General features: G+C 46.5%; 2 protein-coding genes and 1 long non-coding RNA gene across 11 annotated transcripts in view; 1 reads left to right on the top strand and 2 right to left on the bottom strand.

Annotated features, from left to right (window-relative positions):
- erg (ETS transcription factor ERG) overlaps positions 1 to 8,479 on the top strand; it is a 43,508-nt gene extending 35,029 nt beyond the window's left edge. For 6 of the 8 annotated variants that reach the window (XM_023840216.2, XM_023840217.2, XM_023840223.2 and 3 more), the window contains 7 exons: positions 1,934 to 2,137; positions 3,764 to 3,844; positions 4,822 to 4,893; positions 5,314 to 5,376; positions 5,456 to 5,512; positions 5,596 to 5,643; positions 6,386 to 8,479. In XM_023840216.2, the coding sequence (XP_023695984.1) occupies positions 1,934 to 2,137; positions 3,764 to 3,844; positions 4,822 to 4,893; positions 5,314 to 5,376; positions 5,456 to 5,512; positions 5,596 to 5,643; positions 6,386 to 6,909 (1,049 nt within the window). In that variant the 3' untranslated portion in view covers positions 6,910 to 8,479. The remainder of the gene's footprint in view (positions 1 to 1,933; positions 2,138 to 3,763; positions 3,845 to 4,821; positions 4,894 to 5,313; positions 5,377 to 5,455; positions 5,513 to 5,595; positions 5,644 to 6,385) is intronic. The other 2 variants (XM_023840220.2, XM_023840222.2) reach the window with 1 other exon arrangement.
- Positions 8,480 to 8,760: 281 nt separating this feature from the next.
- Positions 8,761 to 12,089, bottom strand: kcnj15 (potassium inwardly rectifying channel subfamily J member 15). Of its 2 annotated transcripts, none has more exons than XM_023840202.2 (2): positions 10,863 to 12,089; positions 8,761 to 10,293 (listed from the first exon to the last, which is right to left on the bottom strand). In XM_023840202.2, the coding sequence occupies exon 2, from the start codon at positions 10,291 to 10,293 to the stop codon at positions 9,229 to 9,231; it is 1,065 nt and encodes a 354-aa protein (XP_023695970.1). In that variant the 5' UTR covers positions 10,863 to 12,089; the 3' UTR covers positions 8,761 to 9,228. The 2 variants fall into 2 exon arrangements, with proteins under 2 accessions (XP_023695970.1, XP_023695968.1); XM_023840200.2 differs by having other exon boundaries at positions 8,761 to 10,312; positions 10,863 to 12,085.
- A 3,205-nt stretch (positions 12,090 to 15,294) lies between these two features.
- On the bottom strand, positions 15,295 to 17,114 carry LOC111858448 (uncharacterized). The gene is made up of 3 exons (XR_002841587.2): positions 16,982 to 17,114; positions 16,651 to 16,776; positions 15,295 to 16,349 (listed from the first exon to the last, which is right to left on the bottom strand). It is a non-coding gene; the product is annotated as an uncharacterized lncRNA (long non-coding RNA).
- Between the last annotated feature and the right edge of the window lie 5,116 nt (positions 17,115 to 22,230).

The following is a 22,230-nucleotide window of genomic DNA, read 5'->3' as shown; positions in this document are numbered from 1 at the left end:
CCCTGGAATTTAAGTTGGAGGTCGAATAGAAGCGTTCGGTTTCTGCTGTTATAGGACTTTGTGCTTCTCTGTGACCACCTCATTGTACTTTATACACTGAGTTACTGTGTCGCTTTAGAAGGTGTTTATGTACTTTATTACTGTAGCACAATGGCTTTACATATATATTTTCATTGACGGGTCATTATCAGCAAAAACCCAGCGCATTGATTTATATTTCAGTCCCTGCTCTTGCAAAATTAGATAGAATACTGAAAAATTAACCATTCAACTACAACAGAAACCAACAAACGCTCCAACAGGATACACTGTATGTTACGACACAAATGACTGAATGCAAAAAACAAAACTAACTGATAAAACGAAAATCACTGAATGCTACAACACCAACCACTGAGTGTTAAAACAAAAAGTGACTACTGTACAACCAAAATCATTGAAAGCAAAACAAACATCACTGTTGCAACGAAAATCACTAAATTCAAAAACAAAAAAAATCACTGGTTGTTGCAAATGAAATCATTGAGTTAAAAAAATAGAACCACGCACTGTTGCAAATGAAACCATTGGATGCAAAAACAAAAATCACTGCTACAAACAAACTCACTGAATTTGAAGAACGAAAAACACTTACTGCAGCAACCAAAATAATTGAATCGAAAGGCAAAAAATCACTAACTGCTGTCACTGAATGCAAAAAAAGTAAGTGCTGCACAAGAACCACATGCCTGTGAAAGCCTATGTTCCCTCTTAGGGAGCTACATCTGACAGCCATCTGATCAGTGCTCTTCCTGCTGGGAGAGGCTGGGCAGGGGTCACCCATTCTGCTCTGACTTCCTCTCAGGATGCATTATGTGGATATGTGTCCTGCGCATTTTAATGCCGTGAATTTTCATTTCACACACCTCCACACTACCATCCCGGCATACGCCTCAGCGCAGAATAAGATTTATACAGTAAGGCCTGTTGCCCCTCACAGGCCGTCTTGGTTTAACCCATTGAGATTTCCCATTCTGCTTGGCTGTTCCATCCATCACGAAAAGCAATGGTGAAATCAATTCCCTGTCACGCTTCACGCTAACGTTGCCACTCCCCTTCCTACCCTGCAATCGAAGTTGCTTCTTATATCACCACCGCCGATTATCACGCAGTACTGTTAAGCAGTGTGGTTTAGTTGGCTCTCAAACTGTCTGTTGTACTTTCATAACTGTCAGATTGTGTTTTTTAACCCTCCCGATTATAGTTTGTGTATCTTTTGTATGTTTGCTGGCTTCTTACAGTATTTCAAGATTCACTTAGTTAAATATCACCTCCTGGTCACTCCGAGCAGCTGTGCATGATAACAAAATATAGAGAAAAAAATAAGGAAAAATAATAAGATGAAAAAATATATGAAATGTTCAACTGTACATAATCTATACATAAGTGATAGGTAAGAAGTATTTAGCTGTGCGATATAAGTGCAATGAGCAAGAGGCCTGAGGTATGTGCCAATGATTAGGACAGGGTGAAGCAGCACCTAGAGGCACTGAGTATTGTCCTGGTTTAGGAGCCTTATGACCTGGGGAAAAAGCTCCTCTTTCACCTTTTAGTTCTGGTCATAAGGCTGCGAAAGCGAGAGAGAGAGTTATTCGGGTGGGAGGGGTCCTTGAAGATTTTTGTCGCCCTGGTCCTACATCGGCTGTTGTACAGTATGATGCATTTGGTCATTTTTTTGCAGAAAAATGTTTTAGTGACCAATACAGCATTTATCACAAAACATATGCAGTTTTGTACAGACAGGTACAGAGATACAAAAATATAGTCATATTTTGCAGTGATTGTTAGGTTACCATAAGTTTGTAGGTGGACCCCGTTATTGAGATCTCATTGGGTCTGTCTCCGTCATGTAGCTTCTCAAACGTGTTTATGGGAGCCATGTTTTGGCCCACAGACCCCACCTTGTGGACGACAGAGCATGTACGCCAGTGGCTGGAGTGGGCCGTCAAGGAATACGTCCTCATGGACGTGGACTTATCGTTGTTCCAAAACATTGATGGCAAGGAGCTCTGCAAGATGAGCAAGGAGGACTTCCAGCGGCTCACCCCCAGCTACAACGCCGACATCCTGCTCTCACACCTGCACTACCTCAGAGAGAGTGAGTCACCGCGATTTGCTTTTCATTGGTCACAGCTGACAACTTCACAGCAAGGACATAGGCTTTGACTCATATCCATCGAAACACAGCCCATCGCAGGCTACCTTTAGCTCTACAAAATCAGAGGTCTTTAACAGTAGTACGATCTGCATGCTGCTATTCCCCCTTTCTACGCTGGGCCATAACTTTCAGTTACTTCTGCCGCTGCTCTCATTCAGCTTCTGCCCCCGATGGTCAAAGGCTGCATTGCATGTGGTATATTATAAGGAGCTATTTACCCCAGTTTGCAACATGCCTGTTTGACCTCGCTGGAGGTCTACAGAAATACAATTCCCGCCAATGAGTCACCTAGGTTTTAGAGTTATTTTTAAACTTAAGTGTTTGCACTTAAATGCACAAGAGTCGCCACTAACTAAAGGTAGTAAGATTTTCCTTCCTGCAGCGAAGGCCCTACTACTTCAGCACAGGTCTTCTCCATTTTGTAGCTTTTTATCCACCAGGCTGTGATTTTTTCCTCATGTGCTGGAGAAGAGAATAGGGACAATAAGAGTTGTATCTCGTAGTGTTTTTTTAACTGGTACAAGTGCAGCTCATTACACAAAAGTCCTTCAGTCTGGGCCACGGTTCCAGGGCGTGTAAGAAGTCACTCAGCATTTGGGGATTCCCTGCTTGCAGAGAACAAAGCTGGCCTGTGTTGAAAATCAGTCTTAATTTAAGCTGTAACCAGAAAGAATAATGTTTGTGTTTGCTTGGTTTTACAGGTAAATGTATATCTGTCTGTCCCAGATATTTGTCTTGAACCTGGTGTTACACACTATTGTAGTGTTATACATTATTGTTTCCCCTGAGGGTTGAAAGTGGTTAGTGTCCCTAACTGTTTAAAATGTTTGTCGTATTAAGCCAAAAATGAATAGGAATTCAGTATTGGTTGATATTCAGCTTAGCATTAGCACTGAAATCCCTGTGGTGTGAGTGGCGGGCGGCCCCAAGGGGCTGTGTCTCATGCCTCTGGGGTTGGCTTGCTGTTTGGGGGTGTCTTGGGATTGGCCTCTTTGACCCTGAAGAGGGTAAACAGATGGGTGGGAATGATTCACATGTTCCATTCTGACAAACGTCTGTAGCATCCATCTTCTGATGGATTGAAAGTCATCATAAAAACACGCAGCAGCTCATACGTGAATATGAGGCTGGCAAATGCACGTCGAGCGAAAATGTGCAGCACAAACTGCGAAGCCGGTTCGGGCTCCGGTGGAATAATCAGGAAGACGCCAGTGGCCAGAGGGGCAGAGGCCTGCAAGAGCAGCCTTTTTATCCCTCCTCCGCTCTTTCGTTCCTTCTTTCTTTTCTGCCTTGGCTTTCCTGTCTTCTAACGCACACCATAGCCTGTCAGATTTATTTTCAAGGAGGGGCGGGCAGCAGCAGTTCCCTGGTGTTTTGCTTGGCTGGTATCATGCCATCTCGCTCCCCTGCCCGCGCATGTCCGTGGCAATGTCCAGCCACCACGCCACACGCCCACCCACCTGCATGCAGTTCAGTGACGGGCATCGGGCGCCTTTGCCAATCACTGGGCTATTTTCAGCCCTCTCCGGTCGGTTTCCCCTTTCAAAACATTGTTTTCTTTCTCAGCTCCACTTCCTCACTTGACTTCGGATGACGTTGACAAAGCGTTACAAAACTCCCCGCGGTTAATGCATGCGCGCAACACAGGTAAGCACACGCTGCGGCCCCTCCCCTGTGCCCTGCTCTGTGCCCCGCTCACTGTCACTGTGTGACAGCTGTTTGTTTACCTTGTTATATCCATGCACCGTTATATACCCGTACACATATACCTGCTATATGTAAAGGACTGTGCAAAAGTCTTAGGCAGTCAATGAAAATGTTTAAAGCTATTTCTCTGGGTTGTAAGTCCATATTTGCTCAGAGGACGCCATTTAAGATTAGAATATATGTAAACGAACAGAATAAATAAAGAGACACAAGAATTTCTTCTGTTCTTCAAAATGTTACTGATATCTTCTTGGGTGACTAGAAGGACACTGCTTTGGTTCCCAAACATCTTCTCAGGGACAGTCCAGCTATTCCATGTATATGTTAAATATCACCTCCAGTTCACATAATTAACTTAAACACCTTGACGATGCATTGATTTGGCAAACATGGTATAATAGTGGGTGAGTCAACAAATACATTGTGCAGTGACAATAACGATATATTTTTTTTCTTACTTGGGTATATCGGATTGTTGCTGTATGGTATTTTGGGGTGATTTTCAGCAAGGTTTTGGAATAGCTAAGTTAACACATTTTGACAACATTTTTTTTACACCAACATAAAATAACTACATTTTCTTTAGCAGGCTAAGACTTTTGCACGGTATTGTGTATCATCTATACATATAGGTGTATAGCTGTGCATCTATGGATATAAACACACGACGATATTTTCATTTAACTTTGTCTGATTGTGCTTCATGCCTGTTTCTCTGACGCTTTGTTAAATTGTGGAGAATTCACAGAGAAGGGAATTAGCACGTCTATGTGTATAGATGCTTGAATTGTTCTCCTCGCTAGCTTGACTGATGTTTTCTGCGGGATGGTTTCCGAATGGTGGGGGTGCAGGGGCGCCTGAATTGGCTCTGGTTCGGCGTTCGGTCACGGTGTCACAGCCGCCTGTGTTTTTGCCAGGAGGCGCCAGCTTCATCTTCCCCAACAGTTCCGCGTATCCAGACTCCTCGTCTAGAGTGCCCCCCCGGCCAGGTGGGTCTCTATCCACTCCAGCTTCCGTAAACACCAGTGAACCCAGTAACAGTAGGTCAAAGGGACTGCGATCCCAAAACATAAACATTTACTCATACTTATTTCCCGCTATTTGCTCGGCAAAAACAAAACAACGGCTGAAACACACCGGAGCCTGGATTGTTGTTCATGAAGCTGCCACACGTGCCGCAAGCTGCTTTTGGCACGAGACTAAATCCCGTTTTACTAAAACAGTCCTCGGTCACACTGAGGTGCACCGCAGAAAACAAGCTCAAACCACCTTCCTTGCAAAAAAAAAAAAAAAAAGAAAAACACCAAAACATTAAAACTAGGCCTCCGCCTCCCTCTAGTGGTAGAGAGTGTTAATTACATTTTAAATGAGCCGTTTTCTTTAATGAAATACCATTGACTTTTCTACAGATCTAGCATATGAAGCGGCAAGACGGTCAGGCTGGACAGCCCAAGCTGTGTCTTCTTCAAAAGGTACGGATACATGTCGCTTGTCTTTATTTCGGACCTGATCTGGCAAGGGCAGGGCTGATTTCGGTTACTTCCTCCGCAGGATCCCAGCTCTCTCCGGCCATAGTGACCAAAACTGAAGAACCGAGATCACAGCTGGGTGAGTTAGCACTCGTGTCGCCCCCATTTGCCTTCTGAGTGAACAATCCTCGGCTTTTAACTCCTGTTATGTCTCTTTCTTAGATCCCTATCAAATTCTGGGGCCGACGAGCAGTCGACTGGCAAACCCGGGTGAGTAGGGAGTGGGAGGAGCAAGGCGTACTCCTTCCTGAGAACGGGAGTCCTTCTAAACACATTTGTCAAAAAAAAATCAAATAAATGACAAATAAATGTGTGCATATTAAATTGACTCCAGCAGTAGGAAGTGATGGAGGAGTTTACGGAAATGGTTTCCGTACTGTAAAATATGCTTGCAATTTTATTTTTAGGGGGATATTTTTACAACCTTTTAATAACAACCAAGTTAAACTCACCTACAACAGCAGTGGTGCTTACAGAAATAATACCAGACTGCTCATTCAGGAATGACTAACTTTTGTCATTTACTGGATTTACTCCTGACATATTTAGGAGGAATGACAAGCCCCATATCCGAGTGGCATACCGCCGCAGCCAAGAGCAGAATTTTGAGTGGGAGGGGTAATATCGGATAGGACAGTCGGCTCCCAACTGCAGTGATATATACTTGCTTTATTCTGTACACTCGATATCACAGAGCAGTACTGCTACATGAAGGCAAAACACCAAAACTGTGCATTTTATCAAAATTGAGTTGAGGTGACCAGTCAAACAACTTAAAAGCCCTTCTTTTCAGTTTCAGCATGGTTACTGTGTTTCGCCTTTGTTGGGGGGTATATAGTAGGTTATTAGTAGGTTATTGAACACTAAGACTCTTCTGCGTGAGCGTCAGAGGACATTGTGAGTAGTGGCGGGGCTAATCTCCGGCTCTCTCCTCCCTCCATGGCCCCATCAGGGAGTGGCCAGATTCAGCTTTGGCAGTTCCTCCTGGAGCTGCTGTCCGACAGCTCCAACTCCAACTGCATCACCTGGGAGGGCACCAACGGCGAGTTCAAGATGACGGACCCGGATGAGGTGGCGCGGCGCTGGGGCGAGAGGAAGAGCAAGCCCAACATGAACTACGACAAGCTGAGCCGTGCGCTGCGCTACTACTATGACAAGAACATCATGACCAAGGTGCATGGCAAACGCTACGCCTACAAGTTCGACTTCCACGGCATTGCCCAGGCACTGCAGCCACACCCACCCGAGTCCTCTATGTACAAATATCCTTCAGACCTGTCCTACATGGGCTCCTACCACACGCACCAGCAGAAGATGAACTTCGTGGCTGCCCCACACCCCCAAGCCCTCCCAGTCACCTCCTCTGGCTTCTTTGCCACGCCCAACCCTTACTGGAATTCCCCCACAGGGGGCATCTACCCGAATGCCCGGCACCCGGCCTCGCACATGCCGTCCCACCTGGGCACTTACTATTAGGGTGGCAGAGTGGATCCCAGCAGGAGACACATCAGGGGCAGGAACAAGCAAACCAGGGGCTTTTGTTTGGGCAAGAAGGGGGCGTAACTCGAGGACAAAAACAAAACTGGAAATTAAGGGAAGGAAACAAGGCAGAATTCCGATTTTATGAAGCGCAAGGGGAAGAGTAGGTGTCGAACAGGAGCGTGGAAAGGAAGCGGGGATATTCTGAAAAGGGAACAAAGGGATTATGGGATGGAAAAGAAGGCTTGGCCTGAGAAAGAACTGAGCATGTATCAGGAATAAAAGATCGTATGGGTCAGGTTGGAGTGGAGGCGAGATACGGAGGATTATTGTTCGGTCGTGAAGAGCAAGTTTTGTATTACAGAGGTGGAATATACCATGAGAAATAAACAGTAGCTGCATGAACTGTTACTTAATATATATGTGTTAGAGTATTAAACTACTTATTTAATTAAGAAGACATATCGAGGACTCTAGAAACAGGGAGAGGAAGAGGCAGAGGGCAGAAGGCAGTAAAAGAATCGAGGATAACTGGTGCCCGCATGGCCAGGAAGGGGGTCAGTGCCCGCATGGCCAGGGGGAGGGCTGAGGTGGGGGCGGTGGGCGTGAGCTGTACCAAACTGTGAAATGGGCACAAGCGGGATGTTCCTCGATAAGGCCGGCGCAAGACTGCCGAGGCAGTGGGGCCCACTGAGGGAGCGCCAGGGGACGACGGAACAGCGCTGAGACACCAAAGAGGACGCCGAGTAGCCAGAGACTTCAAAAGGTGCCAAAAACAAGAAGTATTATCTTTTTAACTGCCATAGCTATCAGTATTATACTACATTGTAGTTTTATGGCATTACGGGAAGTTAAAGGACAGCTCTGTCTTCTATTTTTGTTCTTAAAAGGGAACGCTTTGAAGATCTCATATCTTTGTTTTGCAATTTGGAAAACTGGAATTGTCAGGATGTTTAAATGTTGTATTGGACCTCAAGTTCAGGAGGGGGAGTTTTCTTCACCTGTGCCTTGCGTTGCCTTAGAAGCTCCTCATACTACCAGAGATTTCATAAAAAAAAAAATACCAATTTTATATTCTTTAGCAATTTTGTATTGAGTCGCGAACGCTGTGCGTTTGTTAGAATGAAGTATACGATTCAGTGTTATGTTTCTTTTTATATAATAAATATATAACTTATGCATTTATACACTACGAGTTGATCTCAGCCAGCCAAAGACATGGATACTGAAGACACTTATATTTCTAGGTAAATAATCGTCAAATAAGACTGTAAATCAGACCAAAGTCGACAAGCAAACCACCACAGCCTATGATACTTAAGTTCTCTATCTGTTCGTTTACAGTACGACTTTGTACTTAGAGAAAAACCAAAAAAAACTGATTGTATGTATAAGACCTCTTGGCCTGGCGGGGCATTTCATCTTTTCAGGATTATTTTACTGTAAGGCTATCAACCAGGGAAGACTGAGATACTGGTTCAGGTTGGGAAGTTAACACAGGAAACATGTAACATGGTGACTGGTCTGGTTTCTTGTGTCATTCTAATAAAGTATTTTCAGACCAGAATGTGTTCACTGTTGTGATCTTTCTGCTGGATGTCCCAGCGTTCATGTGTCCGTGTATCTGGGTGAGCGACCACATCACCATGTTGCCATAACACTGCGGCTTTGAAATACAGGAGTGCGGGGGGCAGGTTTTGGAGCCACAAGCAGACTGTACCAAGCATTTAGCCAAAGATGAAGCCGCGCTGTTGACAATATGCATGCTTCTTCTGCTCTTTAAACACATAGTATCCTACCTCTTTGCAAGAATGATTCTTAGTAAACAAAAGACAATAGTCCGCACGCTTAACCAAAGCTTATTTAATAGCTACAGTCCTCTTAATGGCAACCACCAATTAGATCTAAGAAAACAGAAATCTGATGGTCTAAACCAAGAGGTCAAAACTTATACTTAAGTAGGAGAGACCGCAGTTAATCTTTTTTTCATTCTGATTTTTATGAAATGTAGAAAAATGACAATGGAAAAAACATTTTTTCCTTTAAAAGTTATACTAGTTTGCTAAACATCCCTGGCATTTGGGGGAATATAAGTTATGAAGGAAGATTGCTGTTTCTCTTTGAAGAACTGACAGCATTCAACAAATGTGCCCAGTGTCCCCTATGATTCTTTTTAAAGAAAAAAATAGAGTCGCATAATTTGACCGCTAACTTCCATAAGTTACGTAAAGCTAAAACCCCATTTCCCAAAATTAAGGCCTTATATTTCCCGTCTATTCACTGGTCGAGAAGCTGCGGGGAGAGTCTTGCCCCCCACTATTTCTTGACCTCCTCTTCCAGCTTCAGCTTCCCGCAGTTGCAGGTCCGCATGGACGGGTCGCTGGACTGCACCACACCATCGAAGCACTTGAAGTCAGCCACATATTTGCCCTGGGAGGACGCGAAAAGCATGGGCTTGAACTCATATCCCCAGAGGATCTCCTCGGGGGTGTAGGAAGTGCGGCTCTGACAGGTAGCGGCCGTGGACTCCATGGTGCCGTTGAGGGTCAGGACAAGCTCGAAGTCGCGGGTGGGCAAGTTCTCAGCGGTGAGGCCCCACAGCGGGCTGGACTCGTCGAGGACGTGGTAGAAGGTCAGCGGCAGGATGAGGAAGGGGCAGTCAGTGCTGCCATCCATTCGGAAGTCCACACCCGTCTGTTGAACCAGGGTCTTCTCTCCTTCTAAAGTCTCGTGAGGGAAGAGCAGCCGTCCGGCCAGTTGACACTGGATAAGGAGACTTCTCCTCATATTGGCCACTCTCACCATCAGACAGAGCTTGTCCTCGTGCCTGCAGACTACCGCCAGCTTGCTGAACTGGATGGTCTCCGCTCTCTTCTTGGGTCGGCCCAGCTTAGCCAGAAAGGTACCCGTAATGAAGATCTCAGCCAGACCGGTGAGGACCAGCTGGGCCACCAGCGTGAAGATGGCCAGGGGACATTCCTCAGAGATGTACCGGTAGCCATAGCCGATGGTGGTCTGCGACTCCAGGGAGAAGAGGAAGGCGCCTGTCATGCTCTCCATGTTTTCCACGCAAAGTGTGTGGTTGGAATCCCGCTCGTCATCCATGTCTCCGTTCCGCATGCCGATGTAGTAGTACATAATGCCGAAGACGAACCAGGTCATCAGGAATGTGGTGGAGAACAGGGTCAACTTGTAGCGCCATCTCACGTCCACGACGGTGGTCCAGATGTCGTGGAGGTACAGCTTGACCATGCCCTCCACGTTATCGATTCTTACGTTGCTGTGCCCGTTCTTGGATACCACCCGTCTGCGATTTCCGTCATCCATGCCGGTCATTTTGTAAAACTGGGAATTGATCACTGCCTTGTTCTCGCCCTCCATCTCCCACAAAAATAAAGAACTAAATGCATAAACATACAGAACATGTGATCCATCAAAGAATATACTCTTCACATGAGACTATTCAGACAGGCGAAAGGGTATCACCACAAGCGCCAATCTAACACACTAATTACAGTTTACCTTATATAATTCTTATGATGGATTTTTGCAAGTTTTACTTGAAAATAATTGCATTTTTTTACCAGGCTAATTCTTAGGCAATAATGTAGGTAATGCAATTAATTTTCAGATTAGTCTGGCAATATAACCAACAGTTTACTGACACGTGAAAACATCAAAATGTTATTTAACTTGGCTAGTTTTGCCATATTTCAGCACAACATACTGTCATGTTCACACAATCACACAATGACCTTTATAAAATACAGAACAACAGGGTATAGACTAAGAACATGCATTCTTTGGAAAGCAAGGTGGAAATTCCTTTCTTTGCTTTAGTTAATAAGCAATAACTCAAAGTTGTGAATTAACCCAATTCCAAGAATATGTTTTTTTAAACTTTATTTCTGTCAATCTTTTTGTCCCAACAAAGTGCCGGTAAGACCTACCGTTAGTTCCAGCTCCTCGTCCCCTTGGAATACAAAGTTTTCTCTGGATTTGAGCAGTTATTATCCGTAATGCGAAACTAACAGGTTAGAACTCCTTGATGAATCACACAATGCCGTTGCTCTTCTATTGTGTGTGCCGATGTGCGCCGGACTTCAGCACAAAGATTTTTAGGACAGCACGGATTTAAAAAAATAAAAATAAAACCAGGTGGTGAATGAGTGTAGAGCTAACAGCAAATCAGCTTCTGTCTCAAGTATAATACAAACTCCACCTTCCTAGCTGTGGCTTTAATGGCCACCGACGGCACCTGTCCCAGTCCCCTCTCGTTTCTCTGCTCCCAGCTCTCCTCTTTTTTAAGTTTTTACGGCCGGCCATCCAGCCTGAAAGCACCCAGGCCAACGCTGAACTCAGACAGGGACCGAAACAGTCCTGCTTACAGTAAACACTCCTTGGTTTCTGGATGCATGTGTACAGAAATATGAAGAGGCTGATGTTACATTTATTCTTACCATAAAAGGTGGAGGTTTGATTTTGAAACTCAGGGACTGATTATTATGCCTGGATATTACTAATAACCATAAAAAGGGCATTCTTATTAATTAAATTCGTGTATTCTCTGTTAAGCCTACGGGCTATAAATTATGTTCCTGATACTGCAATGTGAAGATATTAAGTTCTTATAATCAAATAAAGTCATAAATTAAGCTAATTTAATACCATTTTATCGTATGTGCTCGTAACGCTGGTAAAAAAAATGCTATGCTCTTGCTGAACGGATTTCATTGTTTGTTGCTGAACATATTGTCTTTTCCAGCTCTGATATCCACACACGGGTGACACTAATTCGTTGAGACGCAGGAAGTCATGTTAAAAATCGTACCCGTCGTGTCATAAGATATTTTCAAAAGTTTTCCTATTACTACAGCCGCTGTTTACTCAGTGTCGAGATTATGCGCATTGCTGTTTCGTCCCGGGATATTGCGCAGCACGTTTCACAAACTTATATAACGCTTCATAAATAAGGAGCCGCATAAAACTCCATTTATAGCCGAACAAAGTGGATGCTGATTTCTCCGTATCTGTCAAACATTCACGTAAATGCTAATCACCGCTTAAAGAAAAATAACACAGCCCATCAGCAAGCTAAATGTTTCGCGGATAAAATCTGACTCGCGTTTTACCAAAACGGACGTGAAGATCAAGCGTTTGTTTACAAGCAGGACTCTGTAGTTGTGTGGGATGTCCATGCTGCCACAGTAGAAAATAGCGATTACCAAATACAACATGGCCAAATGCAATGTCGCAGTTACCTGTAGACTTCAGTTCTCACCTTTATTGATCAAGCCTACATGAAGACGCAGATCATGTGAGAAATGAATCGTTCAAATACACCATTCATAGGACAAAACATATAAAGGTATGCAATTTTTTATGAATAGAAATATTTATATTTTATAAAATTTCTTCCCACAAGCAGGGAATCACAATAATCAATAATAAAATCATAATAATTTTATTTTCCCTCTTTTTTACAGTAGGTAAATAAGACAATTTCCCCCCATTTTAATATTACAGATATATGCATGAATTGAGTATTGGCATTTTTGTGCAGTGTCATTTCCAGGCTGGGCTCTGGAGCACATCCCAGGACACAGAGGGTACATCCTGGGGCATGTGCCAGCTCTCTACGGGGGCACACACGCCATCACACGCTAAAGGCAGCTCACAGGCACCAGTGTCTAAACCACAGACGTATGTATGGATCACAGGATCGAGGAAGATGGAGTCCCCATCTTGTAAACAGGGTGAAAATGCAGGCACCCAAAGCGCTGGGAATCAAGCCTGCAACCCAGGAGGTGTGAGGTCATGACAGAGCCCACGCACCAACTGTATTTATGTACTATTCTTAAATACACATATTCTTGAGTCACGTGTGTAGAATCAGTGCAATGATAGACCTACGAACCTCTATCCTTAAGATTAAGATAATTTTATTGATCCCTGTCAGAAATTCTTAGAGGACAGACAAGCATGCAGCAGTGGAAAGAAAAAGAGACCACTCTGTTTTTAAACAAATCTACATTTTTAAATACTGATTTAATCCAGGTTCTGCTGGCAGGAGGCTACACTGAGCATCAGGCTGCTTCCAGGTTCAGCAGCGCACAAGAATAAGGTGAAGCAGGAGACAGTGGGAACAGCCAGGTAAAAGGCGGAAGCCACATTCTAATGCCAGAGATGACTGTGAACTTGTCTGACAGTTTCTCATGAATCAAAGGATGACATCAAGTGACCTTCAAAAGGAATGGGAAACATTAAGTGCAGGTGTGAAGTGCACTGCTAGGACAGTTCGTATCAGGCTCCTAGAAGCAGGACTGAAGTTCCATAAAGCAAGGAAGAAGCCCTTCATTAATGAGAAGCAGGGAAGAGCCAGGCTGCAATTTGCAAATATATATATATTCACAGATGCACACCCATAAATTAAAAAATGAGTGCAGCAAAAATTTGTGCTGCATGTGGTCTCAATTTTTTCCATGGCTCTACATGTAGTGCAAAGACAAAGATATGATCACATGGGGGTGGTGGTGTGGGGTGGAGAGATTGACGGATTTGTTAATGTTTGGCTTTACACTTGTTGACGTGTGGGTCAGTTCCAGGTAGGAAAAGGTCACTCTATTCCTCTCTCTGTGCCACTTGTGACGCCGTAAACACGCCATAAATATGTGGACATTCAAACTGTCTCTGATCACTCCGGATTGTTTAATTATGATACTGCCCTTGAAGGTCTGAATTAAATTGAGGTCCACAGCTTAAAAAACAGAAACAGATACATCTTTAAATTCCTTCTATAAGTTAACAATTTATTAAGAATTTCTAACAAGTGTCTTTATAGTAGCCAGACAGACTTCAGAAAAAAAGGGAACAATTCTTTTATTTTTTAGTCCCAAGAACACAGGCACAAAAGAGCAGCAAAATAATCAGTCAATCCATCTCCTGTACCAGTGTTTCCTAATCCGGTCCTCAGGGACCCAACAGTCAGTCCACATTTTCACTCCCTCCCAGCTCCCGACTGGAGCAAAAACATGGACTGACTGTGGGTCCCCAAGGACCGGGTTGGGAAACGCTGTCCTATACATTTTATGCAGTACAAGGTCACAGGGAGGACAGCACAAGGCAGGGGCACATTAATGTGCTGGAAGAAACCCACAGAAGATCCAAGAGATTTAGCATTCGAGAGAGTTTATTGTCATATGCTCAGTCAGCTACACTAAGCAGTGGAACTCTCGCTCTGCATATCCATCCGGCCACTGGGAAACACAAATTATGCACAGAACACAAATTCAGATTAAGTTGCTTATGGTAAGACAATAAATACAAGTACAATTATAAGAATACACAGACACAGTGCAATGTATTATGTAGTGTAATGTAAACATAATGCAAATATTGCAAAGGAGTGGATAAGCAACTAGTAGGGGGTGCTGGAGGGGGGGGGGGGAAGTGGCCGGTCAGGTAGGAGGCGGCCGGTTAGGTAGGAGGTGGCCGGTCAGGGAGAAGTGGCCGGTCAGGTAAGAGGCGGCCGGTCAGGTAAGAGGCGGCCGGTCAGGGAGAAGTGGCCGGTCAGGTAGGAGGCGGCCGGTCAGGTAGGAGGCGGCCGGTCAGGGAGAAGTGGCCGGTCAGGTAGGAGGCAGCCGGTCAGGAAGGAGGCGGCCGGTCAGGAAGGAGGCGGCCGGTCAGGTAGGAGGCGGCCGGTCAGGTAGGAGGTGGCCGGTCAGGGAGAAGTGGCCGGTCAGGAAGGAGGCGGCCGGTCAGGGAGAAGTGGCCGATCAGGTAGGAAGTGGCTGGTCAGGGAGGAGGCGGCTGGTCAGGAAGGAGGCGGCTGGTCAGGAAGGAAGGGAAGGCCAAGAGCCTGGGAAAGCAATTCAGTGGCAGGTCCTGGGGGACGGGGCCTGCTTCAGCAGATACTGGCAGGTGTGACGAAGGAGAGAGAAGCTTCCGGGGTGTAAACGAGGCATTTGGTGCCCGTTCAGAAGGGAATTCATGTCACAGTTTGTGTCTGTTTGCAGCGGGGGGGTGGGGGATGGCGGGTGCGAAACAATGGCATCCCCTTGGGTGTCTAGGTGTCGATGCTTCCAGTCTGGAACCGGTCTGCCTGGGGTTGCCTCCGTTACCGCCGTCACACGGGAGGACGGGTGGGGACAGCTCCCGGCGGCTGAAACCCCCTGAGGCTGGCTGTGGGGACAAAGGCAGACCCAGATCTGCAGCTGGGGGGGTGGGGGGTTTGGCGTTTCAGCCGGCCTGGTTTTCATGTCTTGTTGACGCACAGGTGTGTCATCTATTGGGACGGGGGGGGGGGGGGGGGGGGGCACTGTTGTTGGGATCTGCCTTCTGCTCTCATCACATTCCTGGAGAGGGTGGAGATCAATACCCTCTGTGAACTGGGGGGGGGCGTCTGTGAACTGGGCCAGAATGAAGTAGTGGGGGATCACAAATCTTGCTTGCCACAACTCACTCCCCCCCCCCCAGGAGCCTGTAATTAGCTATTACAGTATGGGTAGGTGACCTTCCCATTTGAAGGAACCTCGGAAGGCTCCCATAAAGAGGAACTCCAATTCTCACAGAGCTTCCGATCGCCCTGGAAACGGACACTGGCGTCTGAGGTTTCCATGACAACCCCGCTGGCAGCGACAGTGACCGTGTGGAGCCTGAGTCCCAAGCCGTGTCTGTGACAGCAACAGAAAGGCCACCCAGAGAAAACACCGGAAGCTCAGTTCCCCGTTACGTGATGTCGAGGCAGCCGCCTCCTTCGTGATTCACCCAAGGCTGCCATCTTTATATGAACCCAACATCCATGCTTGATTATGCAGCAGTGGGGGGGGGGCATGCTAACATGCTGTGACCCCCACCAACAGCATCCCAACGCTTGCTTTGCTTATCAGTGCAGCCCTGAACCCCCCACACACCCACTCTACCTGAAGTATTAGAAGTTCATAGTGCACAGCTGTGCTCAGCTCAGAATTATACATTAAGCACGTCTGTCCACCGGCTACTCAAACATTTTTCCAGTTAGGGAGTTACCATGATACCAAAAGGTTACCGTGATAGATTCCCATACAAACCATGGATCCAACAGCACCTGGCAGCAAATGCCTTCGGAATGGGTGTTCAGGCAAGAACCTATTCCAAAAGTCTTGAGGAAAAAGGTACTTAATCTGCAAGCCTTTGTTGCTACGCTAAGTTGTATAATCAACTTAATATAAGTGGCATGATTTTATAAGGGTGGGTCACACAGTTACCTTATGCCCCCGGGATTGGGGGTGTGAATGGCACCTCTGCCATGTGAGTATGCAAATGGAATGTTCTCAGCCTGTCACAGGAGTCTCCTGTGGACAGTCCAAAAAAATACATTTAGGCTAACGGGTATCTTTAACGGTGTGCACTCTGCGCTGAACCGGCATCCCATCCAGGGTGTCCGCTGCCTCATGATCCTAAGAGAAGCAGTCAGAAGACAGACGGGGTGATTTTAATAAATTTCCATTTCCTTCCGACCTGAAGTAGTTTGGCGTTTGTAAATATGTGTAGGTGCAGCCAAGAGCTCGGAGTCTTTGAAAGCACGATGTATGTGAGAGAATGCAGGGCTTACTTTCCTAATTATTGAAAAATCTCACAGCCTCACTAAACAGTTAATTAGCCATTAGGCGTATGACATATTTAATTGACTCTCTCCCTTATTACTTACTGGACCTCTGCTGGGTAAATGAGCTGAGCGTGACTGGGATTGTACTGCACCTGAGGGGCTTGACAATGGGAAAAGCACGCAGATGGATGCCTAGGCGAGTAATGAAGACCCGGCCTTGGTGACACGTGGTCCGTAATGCACAAGCAGCTCTGCCTTTTTGTACAGATACCTCCTCTCTGTATTAAAAAATAAAGAAAACCAGCGGGTGAAGAGTTGTTTTAGCAGTTCCGGTTCTAGTTGTGTGCATGAGATGAAGATGTAGGGGCTGTTTATGCTTTCCCAGTTTTTTCCTTTCCTTTAGTATATTATGTAGCTTATTGTGCATGTAAACTGTCTGCGAAGTCTTAAGGCCCAAAGTACACGTGAAAGGAAGTAACTCACCACAGAAACCACTCTTCTCTAATCTGCCTGAAATGCCTTGTTGGAATTCCAGCCCTTACTTCCATGACATGGTGAGATCATCACAATTCACATAACACAATTCTTATTGGCCGCCTACCCGCAAGGATCTATCTGCACACTGAAAGACAGGGGTAGAATGTGTAGGGCAAGCTGACCAATCGGACAAGCTGACCAATCAGAGCACACTGGGCTCATTAAGGGGTGGAGCTTAAAGCTCTAACTGAACATTTCAGGCAGAGTGAATATGTACAGATGTACAATACCAGAAAATTATCTGTTTTTGGGACAATGAAGCATGTACATCTATTCTAGTAGACGACATAAAGTAAATTATGAACAGTGAAAATGAGCATAATAGGGCCCCTTTAACTATTATAGACTTTGACTAATAAATTCATTGGCACAGGTTTATTGAGTACATAGTGAGCCAGTAAGGAGGATTTACAACAGTAGGCAGAAAAACCATAAAATTTAACTGTTAATGTTAACAGCACGCTTGACTTACGAAGTCCATTTTGCAGCTGGCGAACTTGTAGGGGATGGCTTCTCCAATGACAGCTAGAGTATGAAATGAATGAGGCTATATTTAGCTTTGCTAATGTGAATGAAAAATGTGGCCAAATGGTAGCTTATGACATGTAGGGGTGCCCAGGCACTTTACGCTGGGTGTAGATTATACAGGGGTCAGGGCAAAACAATGGAAACTGAGAGACAAGCAAGCCCTTACCACACTCGGTCACCTGACTGAAGGTCACATGGCCTCTTTTTCTTCAGTGGAAAATACAGAAAGCTGTGTGCATATCTGCATGGCAGCCTGACATGCACATGGACTGTTTAAGGTCCGGTGTAAATTAACAGCAGGCTTTGAAGTTCAGATCCAGAGCTTTCTGCTGATGGATGGACGACACGGCAAATTTTGTGGAGTGACGTGCAACTCCCAGGCCAGGGACCTTCCGAGCCTTTGCTCTTTCGTCTGCAGCCAAGATCTTCAGGTTTGGCTTTAGACGAGACTGGAGACCTGAGCCATAGCGGAAATCTGGCTGAACATAAACAATGTAATGTGTGAATTACACAGAAAAAAGACATTTGACCGTTTAGTTTCCCAGAAAGCATTTTTGTGCATTTAAAAACAAACAATAAACAGGTATCTTTTTAAAAGTATCTTCTTATATTTCCATCCGCCCATCGAGTACTGGATTGTGGGTGTGTATGATTCTCAGATGCCTGGAAATCTGGCTGTTTGGCTTATCTACATGTAACCTATAATGACAAAGGGCTTGTTGACTGAAAGCTATTAGAGGGAATTAAGCAAGGTGTGTTTGTCTGCCTGTAATCTGATGCTTAATATAATATTTCCAGCCAATTTGCTGCATAACAGTAATCTAGCATTTCAAAGGATACCCTGCATTTAAGCCCTGAGATCAGAAGTGCGACAACGTTTGCTCCGCTAATCTGTGTTAATTGCCATTTTTAACTCTAGGTTTGTTTTTTGAGAATGTGCTTGATCTCTCCTCCTCCACCTCCTTCTCCTGCTCCTCCTCTTCCTCCTCCCTTTCCCTGGATTTGTTTCCTCCTGCTGTGTTTTGCCTGCTGGCCATGCTGGTCTCTCGGCAGTGAAAAGGTCAGGCGGCCGATGTATGACAGCGCAACACAGATCCCATCCCGTCTGACGTTTTAAAAGGAAGCAAGATCTGAGAAGCGGCTCCGTGGAAATGTCACTCTGTCCTGTCGGGCCTGAGGATTAAGCACCGGCTGCCTGCCTGAACATATCCTAACCCTGGAACCTGAACACAGAGTACTCCACAGCTGCCTTCCTGAACAGTGTATCCCACAGCTGCCTTCCTAATCAAAGTGTACTCCACAGTTGCCTGCCTGAACACAGTGTACCCCACAGCCACCTGCCTGAATGCTGTGTACTTCACAGCTGCCTGCCTGAACACAGTGTATCCTACCACTGCCTGCCTGAACACAGTGCATCCCATCACTGCCTGCCTGAACACAGTGTATCCCATCACTGCCTGCCTGAACACAGTGTATCCCATCACTGCCTGCCTGAACGCTGTGTAACCCCAGAGCCGCTGCCTGCCTGAACACAGTGTACCCCACAGCCGCCTGCCTGAACACAGTGTACCCCACAGCCACCTGCCTGAATGCTGTGTACTTCACAGCTGCCTGCCTGAACACAATGTATCCCACCACTGCCTGCCTGAACACAGTGTACCCCACAGCCGCCTGCCTGAACACAGTGTATCCCACCACTGCCTGCCTGAACACAGTGTAACCCCAGAGCCGCTGCCTGCCTGAACACAGTGTATCCCATCACTGCCTGCCTGAACACAGTGTAACCCCAGAGCCGCTGCCTGCCTGAACAGAGTGTCATCCCACAATTAAATGAAACGATTCTTTATTTTGCCATTTGCACAAGAACAAAATCATTAGATTGGAATATTTTAGTGTTGACATATCCCATCTTGCCAAAGCTTGGGGTCTGAGCACAGGATTAGCCGGCAGTGTTTGATCTCAGCCCGAACCCACCCAGCCACAGACTGTCCCCCAATAGCAGAGGGCACAGCTGCCCACTTCAGGTCATAGTAACATATCTCATGGTATTTCTGGCTTGTTACTCACTGGTCATTTTCCTCCAGGACATAGTGTCTCTTTTGGTTACACCAGGGGGCACCACTGAATAGCTCTACGAAATGTGTCCGTCCCTGACTCGCTCAGAAGGCAAATGGCCAGAAAACTATGTCATTAATTGATTAAAATGGGTGTGGGGGGGGAGGTGATTATATTTCCATCAGCCCAAGCAGACCAAACGTGGGCACTCAGATGCGAGGGCCGCTCAGTACATCTGCTCACCAGATGGCGGGGCTGATTACCACAATTGTGCCGCGTCGAGGTGCGACTTCTTCCAGAACCTTTCCGGCGCTGCACACTCACGCGCGTGTGCCTGTGTGTGCATGTTTTCCACACCTCTGCGGACGCAGAACAAGATCTTGCAGCAACATGATTATTATTTTTTTTGGCGGGGGGGGGGGGGGGGATACCGTCATCTGGGACATCGAGCGGTCCCCCTGCACGAGGGCCGCGTGTCATGTGCGGTTTATTTTAGCCCCACGTTTCGATTGGCCGGGGTGATGCTCTGTGCCGACGGGGCGACAAATGTGAGCCAGGGAGGCATCGATGTGGCGGCTCGATAGACGCAGCGTTCTTCCAAATATAGCGCGGCGTCGGGGGACCGCGGGGGCTGGGAGGGGAGCTGGGGGACGGTCACACAGCATCCCGCGTCAGCGGCGGCCTGCTAAGTGTCACTGTCGCTTTGTTATTTTACCGGGAGGACTGGCCATCTCGTTACGTCTGTCGGGCCTGGGGCATGGTCATTATCCGTTAGCCAGAAACAGCCCCCACGCTCAAATAGGCTGCCAGACCAAGCCGACCCCCACCCGCCCCCCAATGTATTTTTTGAGATGTTATGTTTCCTTACACTTTTATAAAAACCTTACTGACACTTTTATTTTCTAGCACTTCGCTGAGCCGTATGAGAGCAAGCCTGCCTGCCCCCCCCCACCCCCACCCCCAGTTAGAAGATGGTCCTACTTAATCTTTCACAGCAGGAAATAAAAGGATTCCGTCACGTAGGGGACGCCCTTCTGCCTCGGAGAGGCGGAGCTTTATGCCCCTGGTTGCCCCGACTGTGCCGTTCTTGGCATCACATAACAAGCCACTCGTCGGTGCTGAAACTGGGTTCCGATCTGCGCCCCCCGGCTTTTTCCGAGCTTCCCCTATCCGATGGCGTCACTAATACCTTGGAGCCTCTATTTTTGCCGCCTCGATCCCATTTCTGTGCTCGGCACCCTGCCTGCTGCTCCCGTTTATATTTACTTCCCGCTCGGCAGACAGGCAGGGCCGCGACCTCCTCTGCCCGGGTCCATGATCCGGGAGAGCAGCAGCAGCACCTCCTAGGAATGGAGCGGGATTCCCTCAAAGGAACCCCGGGGACAGCGCACCCGTGTGACAGACACATAGAAGCAGTGTCTCCAGGTAGGGGTGTGTAAAGGGGGTGGGGCCACAGGAGCCCCAGCTGAGAGGTGATTGGCTCCCTGAGTGCTCCTCCTCTGTCACTCACTGATTGAAAGCATATCATTAGCTAGTGATATGGTTGGCCCCACTGTATGAATTCTAGCCCCCTACCTTTAAAAATCCTACAATTACCTGTTTCCAGGCAATCCCAATGCTTCCTGTGGCTTCCTGCTAAAAGCTCTCCAAACTCATATTCATGCAGGCCAATCTGTGTCCCTCCAGCTACCTCATTGTTTACATTTTGGCTGGGGGGGGAGGGCGCACACACACACACCACACACAACCTTACTCCCCCAGCAGCGGCGCTTACCACCACTCAAACTGCCCATTTGCATGGGGCCCGCAAGGATTGGACCCCTGTTGGCCACAAACAGTCACTACACTGGGGTGGGGCCCAAACTGACTTTTTGAGTGGGACCTCAGAAGCGACAAACCCAGCCCTGCCTACCTCTGCCACCCCAGAGCACTTCTCAGATCTGTCAGGCATAAAAATGACCTGATCGGGGCAAGGAAAAGACATCCGTAACAGCTCAGATCCCCCAGCGGGGGTGGGGGAGTTGAATATGAACGAGGGCTCTTCATACAGTACATATCTGTACATGCATACACATGCATCAGGCACATTTAGGTTAGATGAGATCAACTTTATTAATCCCAGGGCAAAATTCTGCATAGGGCAGCCAGGTAGGTAAAGTGCAGAAAAATAATGCAAAACAGACAAGGTGCAAAGACAGTACACAGTGCAAACGTGTTCCAAGAAAACATTGTGCAAATAAATGAAAAGGTACACCGTACACAAAGAGAATATCGCGAAAAGCAAATTATCATTAAATATTAAGAAAATAAATGTTTTGTTTTTTTTTAAATCTCAGTGTTGCTAAGCAATCAGTTAATTACTTTCCCCACATGGAGTCCCAATGGATGGGAACACGGCATCCCATCATGTGAGAGTGGAAGCCCTGGACCACAGGGGTGTTCTTGTGTCAAGAAAAACGGTTTTATAATTTTCCGGGGTATTACGCGTCTCTATTCTGTGGCGAGGGACGAAGCTGCGAAAAACACAGCAATGTATTATGGGCCAGATTACCCAAACTGCCCTGGGATTCCTGCATCCGCAAATTCAATCTCGCCGCGGTCGAAAGGCTGGG

Source organism: Paramormyrops kingsleyae, chromosome 6, assembly GCF_048594095.1.
Source record: "Paramormyrops kingsleyae isolate MSU_618 chromosome 6, PKINGS_0.4, whole genome shotgun sequence".
Classification (NCBI taxonomy): domain Eukaryota; kingdom Metazoa; phylum Chordata; class Actinopteri; order Osteoglossiformes; family Mormyridae; genus Paramormyrops; species Paramormyrops kingsleyae.
The sequence above is the reverse complement of the archived record's forward strand: the minus strand, read 5'-3'. Positions and strand labels throughout refer to the sequence as shown.